This window comes from Sinocyclocheilus anshuiensis, unplaced genomic scaffold, assembly GCF_001515605.1.
Source record: "Sinocyclocheilus anshuiensis isolate Anshui unplaced genomic scaffold, SAMN03320099.WGS_v1.1 scaffold519, whole genome shotgun sequence".
Lineage (NCBI taxonomy): Eukaryota > Metazoa > Chordata > Actinopteri > Cypriniformes > Cyprinidae > Sinocyclocheilus > Sinocyclocheilus anshuiensis.
Window position 1 is genome coordinate 420322 of NW_015549637.1, and position 8462 is coordinate 428783.

The following is an 8462-nucleotide window of genomic DNA, read 5'->3' on the forward strand; positions in this document are numbered from 1 at the left end:
CTGGCTGCTGAAACTTCTGAGGAAACTGCTGATTAGGCTGTTGAGCTGGCTGCTGAAACCGCTGGTCAGTTTGCTGGAGTATCAGAGCTTGATGATTCTGGGGCAGATTACTCAACTTTGGAAGAGCATGACAGAACTCACACAGTGCCAATAAATGACCCAACCACCAACTTCCAGCCATTGTCCAAGAGTTAATTGCACTATTGAGATGCTGCCCTTTGGTCTTTTTGTACTCTACAGATTTCAGCTAATTAGCTATCGTCCCTCCCTCTTCATTAACACTCATGATTCTCCAGACTTGCATTATTGATAGCTCATGCAACTGGGTGATTCTCATTGGTTCTTAAGATTAAATTCTTATATTTTCCATTTTGAACATAAATGCACAAACTTAAACTGAATTCAAAATATTTTACTAATCTGATTGAAAAAATAAAAGTTACTGTAACTTGCCAAAGGTAGATTTTCAACTTTGGTGCCATTGTCCTTAGCACTCCCTGCAGACAAGTGTGCTCTTACAGATATGACGATATACTATTTTAAGCAGTAAATGACTTTAAATATATGGAAGCTTATTTCCACCTCAGAATAAAAAAATGAAAAAGGTAATTGCAACTTTTTCTCTCAAAATTGACGTTTTTTCTAGAAATTGTGAGTTTCTATCTCACAGTTTGCTTACATCTCAACGATGCTGACTTTATTCTCCAAATCTACCTCTTTCATTCCTTGGGGGAAATAAGCTTCCATTGAAGTATGTAAGTGAAGTTTATTGAAACCACTGGAGAATACAGAGTTAAAGAGAAACCCTGACAGCTTTTTATTCTTTAAGATCAGACCTCAGACTTTCTCTTGTAAAACATGCCTGCTAAAAGAAAAAAAAGAGCAATCCGAGTTAACATTATTAAATCAGTTGACACTTAATGGACAAGACCCCAGCTGCAAACACCAATTTTGGAATGTTTATTTTTTCACAAAACTCAAATACACCAAACTTTTGAACATATTCAGCACTTCAAACTCATTATTAAATACAATTAAAATATGTAGTTTCTTAGCACTATGGTCAAGATGCTTTCCATGATCTGTCTTTGATGGTGCAAGATCAAACATACATTTAAATATAAAAAAAAGTAACCTAAACTACATATGTACTGACATGGTTTAGTATGGAAGGCCGTTTCCGCCACTGAATAAAAAAATTAAAAAGGTAATTGCGACTTTTTATCTCACAATGCAGACTTTTTTTCTCGCAATTGTGAGATATAAACTTGCAATTCTGAGCACAATTTTTTCGCCCTCAAAATTGGACTTTATAACTCGAAATTGCAAGTTTACATCTCACAATTCTGACTTAACTCACAATTGCGTGAGAAAAAAAAGTCACAATTTCGAGATTTTAACTCAGAAAAAAGTCGTAATTGCAAGAAAAAAAATCAGAATTGCAAGAAAAGTCATAATTGTGAGATATAAACTCGTAACTGCGAGAAAAAAATCTGAATTGCAAGTTTTTATCTCACACTTCAAACTTAATTCGCAATTGCGTTTTATAAAGTCAGAATTTAAAGATTTAAACTTGCAATTCTGAGAAAAAAGTCAGAATGTTGAGTTTATATCTTGCAATTCTGACTTTATAACTCGCAATTGCGTGTTAAGTCAGAATTGTTTGAAATAAACTCGCAAAAAAATCACAATTGTGAGATATAAACTCTCAATTGTGAGAAAAAGTCTGAATTCCAAGTTTTTATCTCACAATTCTGACTTAACTCGCAATTGCGTGAGAAAAAAAAAGCACAATTTTGAGATATAAACTCGCAATTCTGAGAAAAACAGTCACAATTTTTTGTTTATATCTCAGAATTCTGACTTAACTCGCAATTGCAAGTTTATGTCAGAATTGTGAGATAAAAATAAGCAACAACCTTCTTTTATTTTTTATTCAGTGGCGGAAATGGGCTTCCATAATGTAGACTGGATAAAACTCTGGAGGTTCTCTGGAAACTGTTTAGTGCATTTATAAAGATTTTCCCATTTCTTTGACAGTGAAGCAGAGGTCTGCAGGTGAGCTGATGGTGACTGACCCCTAGTGGCTTTGGTTTCACCTACTATTCAAATTAAGTACAGCAGACTAATATGAAAGACTTGAGGCTATTATAGATCAGCACTTTCTGCTGTAAACATACAAGAGCATATCTGAATTAGCAGATTTAGAGGAGGCTAGATTTGAAGTGTCCAGTTCATTTCTCGGTGGAGAAGGCCCTCTTCATGAAAGGCGGCGGCGTCTTTCCCGCCTCATAGACTGAATCCGGTAGTGGGGTGCTGAGACAACACCAGTCTGGGATGCGGCCCGTCTGGCTGTAGTAGTCTCTGGACACTGAGCGACTACCTAAAATGTCCTGCAATGCTCCAAATATAGCACCTACATGGGAACAAGAAACAAAACAACCTTGAGTCAATGGCAGAAAATTGTGAAATCCTGGTGTGTTAAAGGAATAGTTCACCCTAAATCTTCGTTTTCACAATTGCTTTAACAAAACATGTTTAGATCTTTTCTCGTCCAATGCAGAGGTCAGAATCTCAGAGCCTCTGCTGTGCCTTTCTTTGCTCACCTCCTAACCAGGCGGTGCAGTTGGGTTTGGCGGGTGGGCTGTGGAAACGGAAGCTCTTGGTAGCCAGAGCATCGTGGTACTTGGGTTTCTCCACCAGCGAGCGGATCTCAGCCAGGAGTCGGTGCAGGAACCCGGGCAGCATGGCCGTACCGCCGATTATCACCAAGTTCTCCGACAGAACCTTGCGAGTGTCGACGGGACACTGGTGAGGAACAAACACAGAACGAACAAGGTGAATGCTGGGAGGACAGCAAATATGTCAACATGTTGGTAGATTGTGGGTGTTGACTGTTACTAAGGTGTTGCTTTGCGATTATATAAATTAAAAATAAATAATAAATAAATTCAGCTTTGGTTATATAAACAAACCAAACAAATTAAGTGATGCGTCGAAGTTTTGGCAACCAAAAATATTTAGCTGAAACCGTTTTGTAAGTGGCTGTGGATAAAAGCGTCTGCTAAAAGATTAAATGTTAATCATGTGTTTCAACCGTCAATAAAACAGCTTGAGATTAATAATGTCACATTTACCTCAGGAGGCATTCAATGACCATAAACCTGATAGTCAGCTAGAAAAAATAACTCTAGGAGGAACATTATGATAAATATATGGACTAAATTACATTTGTTACTGAACTTTTTGTCTTCATTATTTAATGTATGTTCTCTTTCATAGGTTCACTCAATGCTGCGTCGCTATGACGCATTGGGAACCCCCTCTAGGCATGCCGATTGTCTGAAGCCCGTATAGAATCACGCCAATTCATTGGCTGATGGCGCCGGCCCTGCTCTTGCGTTGCTGTCCTTATACTGACGAACGCGCCTCAGATTTCTCTGCCTTCATGAAGCGGCCATTTTAGCCCTTCTGTTGTGATTTTTCTGGCCCGATTTCAGACTGTTTTTCATCAGCTTTCTTCATTTGCACTTCAGCGACTGCTAGAGTGGAACTCCGTTCTCCTTGCGGTGAAGTGCCATGGAGTACCGTCGTTGCCAGCCACAGTGTTCTCGCTTCATTGCGAGCGACGACCCTCACAGTAAGTGTGTTAAATGTTTGGGTTTTTCACACGCGCGTGAGGCGGTTCACGGCGTTTCACAGCGTTTCTCAATTCAAATTTTGCGAAAACCTCCGTCTCAAAACCCTCCGCACTAGGCTCGCGGTTTTTGACAAGGAGTCATTCGTCTTTCCCCGTCGCACTCCGGAGGCCGCAGCCCTCTGTGAAGCCGCGACCTGGGGTTCGGATGTGGAACTCTAGGCGATGGAGAGCGAGCAGACGGGCCTCGCCCTTTCTCTCCCTCTCTCGCCCGAGCGCGTGCGCGCAGATTCGCCGGTTGAATTCGCGCATGATAATTTATGCCCTAGCCCAGAGGCGCACGATGTGATTTCTTTCGGGCTAGAGGACGTTTTGTACACTGCGGCATCCGACTCTGAGGATTTTGGGCCTGCTTCAGCCGACGCTTTCCCACCTAGCGGCCGGGAAGCGCGGCCCTCCGCGGCCTACTCGGCGCTCGTAGACATGCTGGCGTGCGCCACAGAGAAGCTCTCTATTGATAGGCCCGATGAGTCCCGCGATTCCCAGTCATCTAAGCTCGACGAGCGGTACCTGAGCGGCCCAAATTCGAGGCCCGCATGGAGAAAGCTGCCCTTTCTCAGCGATCTGCATCAGGAGATCTCCAGATCCTGAAAGCAGCCATTCTCTGCCCGCCTTGCTAACGCGGCAGCCGCTGACTTCAGCAACCTAGTGGTTTCTGTGGAGCAGGGCTATACCGTCATCCCGGCGATCAAGGATAAGCTAGCTACGCACCTCTCTCCATCTTCAGCTTCTTCCTGGAAGTCCCGCCCTCTCCTTCCGACTAAACCATGTAGGACCACTTCCGCCCTTATCGGAAAGTCCTACATGGCAGCTGGTCAGGCAGGCATGGCCCTTTATACTATGGCCATTCTCCAAGCCTACCAAGCGGATGTCCTTAAGGAGATGGACGAGGGGGGCGATCTGACCCCAGAGGCGGTCAAGGAGCTCCGCAGAGCCACAGACTTGGCTCTGAGAGCCACCAAGCACACCGCGCATGCTATAGGGTGCTCTATGGCGGGTTCGGTGGCTGCAGAGCGCCACTTGTGGCTTAAGATCACAGAGATCACAAGTTTTTCTCCTTGACGCTCCCATCTCTCAGTCTGGGCTATTTGGGGAGGCAGTCAACTCTGTGGTTGATAAATTTCGGGCAGCCAAATCCCAATCAGCAGCCCTCAGGCAGTTTATGCCCAGAAGGGCACGGGAGCCCCCTAATCCCTCCTGGCCCAGAGAGCGCTCCTTGCCCAGGAAGGAGACCGCCAGTAGGAGCAGTGACCCGGGTCGTCCCCCACCACCAACGGTCTGGGGAGCCCGAGGCCGCCCATTGCCCCACCGGCGACCTCGCAGGCGGCTTGAGCTGAAGCGGTCTGACAGACCCCCTGCTTCAGCTCCATCAAGTCGCTCTTGACTCTCGTGTCAGGAAGAGGGCAGCTTCTCCCGCCTTACAAGGCTGGGCCAGACCGTGCAAACTTTTCGTCCCGCTTCTAAAATGCTCCCCTCATTTACACACTTCAATTCGGTCGCAACCCCCTCGCTTCGACGGGGTTCACCTGACTGTAGTGGGCAGCGCCTCAGAGGCTTCTGTCCTACAGCAGGAACTATCTTCCCTTCTCCTCAAGGGGGCGATAGAGGAGATTCCTCCAGCGGAAGTGGAACGTGGCTTTTTCAGTCGCTATTTTCTCGTCCCAAAGAAGGACGGCGGCCTACATCCTATTCTAGACCTTCGCCGACTGAACTACTCCCTTTACAAAGGGAAGTTCAAGATGCTTACGCTGAAGGCTATTATGTCTCAGATTCGAGGGGGAGACTTGGTTTGTCAACGTCGACCTGAAGGATGTTTATTTCCATATTCAGGTCATTCGGCGACACAGGAAGTTCCTCAGGTTCGCCTTTGGGGGAAAGGCTTACCAATACAAGGTTCTTCCCTTTGGCCTAGCCTTGGCACCAAGGACATTCACAAAGTGCATGGATGCTGCTCTGGCCCCATTGAGGCTCCAGGGCATCCGTATAGGCAATTACCTGGACGATTGGCTCATTTTGGCCCACTCCAGAGAATTAGTGAGTCACCACAGGGATGTCCTCCTTCGCCACATGCGGTCTCTTGGCCTCAGAATGAACGCCAAGAAGAGTGTTCTCACCCCCTCTCAACAGACGGTTTTCTTGGGGGTTCACTTGGATTCCATTCAGATGCAGGCCCGTTTGGCTCCTGCCCGGATTTCCAGCCTAAATGCATGCATGGCCCGCTTCAAGCTAGGCCATCATGTTTCTGTAAGCACTTGTTGCAGGCTCTTGGGCCTCATGGCCACAGCCTCCCCTGTGCTGCCCCTGGGGCTGCTTCATATGAGGCCGTTCCTTTGGTGGATGAAACTCATAGGGATCCGCTCGACAGGACCAGCCTCTCGCCAAGTAAGAATGTTGCACATTTGCTTTCGTGCACTTTCAATGTGGCAGGACCCCCTCTTTCTTCAGAGAGGGGTCAGTATGGGCACTGTTCACTGTCGCCAAATGGTTACGACGGACGCCTCTCTGACGGGCTGGGGCGCGGTCTTTGAGGGCAGGCCAGCGTGCAGTGTTTGGCCGGAAGAGTTTCTCTCCTGGCACATAAACAGCCTGGAGCTGAGAGCCGCCTTTCTGGCACTGATACACTTTCTCCCCTCTCTCGAGGGGTGTCATGTGATTGTCAGGACAGACAACATGGCGGTAGTATCTCATATAAACCGCCAAGGGGGTTCACGGTCCCGCACCCTGGACAGGCATGCGCGCCGTCTTCTCCTTTGGGCTCAAGGCAGATTCCTCTCCCTGAGAGCGGTTCATTAAAGGCCACCAGCTTTGACTTCTAGTCTTCCTGCCGATGTTCAGGAGACCATTGCTAGTGCCAGAGCCCTTTCCACAAGGAGACTGTATTCCTCCAAGTGGAAGGTCTTTTGAGTCATGGTGTTTAACCCATGCGGTGGACCCAGTCAACTGCCCTATAGGTCCAGTGCTGGAGTTCCTGCAAGAAAAACTTGCAGCGGGAGCGGCGGCTACTACCCTGAGAGTTTATGTTGCGGCCATCGCCGCACGGAGAGAGTTGGATGACATTCCCCTGGGGAGACATCAGTTGGTCTCAGCGTTTATGCGTGGAGTTCGGCGTCTGAGACCAGCACGCCCCCTTGGAGCTCCTTCTTGGGACTTATCAGTCATCCTGGAGGGCATAATGGAAGCTCCTTTTGAGCCCTTGGAGTCAGCTCCAGAATGGATTCTGACTCTCAAGGTTGTTTTTTTGTTTTTGTTTTCAAGGTTTTGTCTGCATCTTTTCGGTCTCAGGTGGTGACCCTTCACTCTTTCCATCCTCCTCCTTTTGCTTCAGGGGAGGATGAGAGACTTCACATGCTCTGTCCTGTCTGAGCTTTGACGCTCTATGTGGATCGTTCTAGCCAGTGGAGGAAATCTCCGCAGCTGTTAGTATGCTTTGGTGCCGTGGGCTTGCCGCGTCAAAGCATAGAATTTCACACTGGGTTAGGGACGCTATTTCACTGGCATACGAGGTGCGTGGTCTTTCTTCACCTCTCAGCATTCGAGCGCATTCCACCAGGGCTGTGGCTTCCTCTCAAGCTCTTTTTAGGGGAGTCCCTCTAGAGGATATTTGTGTAGCGGCAGGATGGTCCTCTCCGCACACTTTTATCAGGTTCTATATTCTATATTCTTTATTCATTGGATCTTGAAACGGCTCCTGGTTCTGTCCGCTTGAACCAGCCGGGGATACAATCTGGTTCTTCATTGGGTCAAATACGGCAGAGCTTTAGCTTGGCGTGTTTGGTATATCATTCCCAATGCGTCATAGCGACGCTGCGTTGAGTGAACCTATGAAAGAGAACGTCTCGGGTTACTTGTGTAACCCATGTTCTCTGAATAGGGAACGAGACGCTGCATCTGCTGCCAAGCTCCTCGCACTGCCGACAAGAGGTCTTTTTCGGCAGAGAAATCTGAGGAGCAGATGGCGCGTTCGCCAGTATAAGGACGGCGACGCAAGAGCGTGGGGCGGCGCCCGCGCCATCAGCCAATGAATTGGTGTGATTCTATACGGGCTTCAGACAATCGGCACGCCTAGAGGGCGTTCCCAATGCGTCATAGTGACGCAGCTTATCGTTCCCTATTCAGAGAACATGGGTTACACAAGTAACCCGAGACGTTTACACAAATCAAGTTTTTTACAGCCACTGTTTATATTTCAACAATGAATTATTAATTAGCAGATATAAAAACTGCCTTATGTGCAATTTAGATGTTTATATACAACTCAGTTTTCACTTGAGTGTTGATTATAAAAATAAATGTGATAATTAATTAATTTTCGGTTTTGATTTATGGCTAAATGAAAACTAAAATTTTTGGAACATGAGATTTTTCAAAAGTACTTGTCACTAGAAAGACTTTCAGAATTTATCGTCACATCGAATAAAACAAATGAAAGGAACTTTTCAGGAATAAAACTGTCGCCTGACGTCATAATAAGATGAACCAGGCAGTGGTCAGAGAGTCCTACAGCTGCTCAAGCTTAAGTTACTGTTTATAAGGTTTGAGAAGAATCTCTGTCTAGCTGTGGCTAGTTCCACATTGAAAGCATGAAGGCTGTCTTTATAGATGCTGTAGTGAATTTCAAGTTTCGTCTTCCGACACATCCGCTCAGCTTTTCTACATTGTCTTTTCATACTCTGTACTGCTGTTGATTTTCTCCAAGCTGATTTTTGTCTGCCAGTCATCTTACTGACTTTTACAGGAGCAATATCATCAATAACATTCTGAACTT

The 8462-nt window shown here is 46.3% G+C and overlaps 2 protein-coding genes across 5 annotated transcripts in view; both read right to left on the minus strand.

Moving 5' to 3' along the window:
* Positions 1-209, minus strand: part of LOC107659806 (zona pellucida sperm-binding protein 4-like) — a 47502-nt gene extending 47293 nt beyond the window's left edge. For all 4 annotated transcript variants that reach the window (XM_016448834.1, XM_016448833.1, XM_016448836.1 and 1 more), the window contains exon 1: positions 15-209. In XM_016448834.1, the coding sequence (XP_016304320.1) occupies positions 15-181 (167 nt within the window). In that variant the 5' untranslated portion in view covers positions 182-209. The remainder of the gene's footprint in view (positions 1-14) is intronic.
* A 1699-nt stretch (positions 210-1908) lies between these two features.
* The window catches only part of LOC107659790 (actin-related protein 10-like), a 16482-nt gene continuing 9928 nt past the window's right edge, over positions 1909-8462 (minus strand). The window contains exons 10-13 of the mRNA XM_016448818.1: positions 4864-5083; positions 4559-4781; positions 2607-2845; positions 1909-2416 (exon numbers count right to left, since the gene is read on the minus strand). Of these exons, the coding sequence (XP_016304304.1) occupies positions 2235-2416; positions 2607-2845; positions 4559-4781; positions 4864-5083 (864 nt within the window). The 3' untranslated portion in view covers positions 1909-2234. The remainder of the gene's footprint in view (positions 2417-2606; positions 2846-4558; positions 4782-4863; positions 5084-8462) is intronic.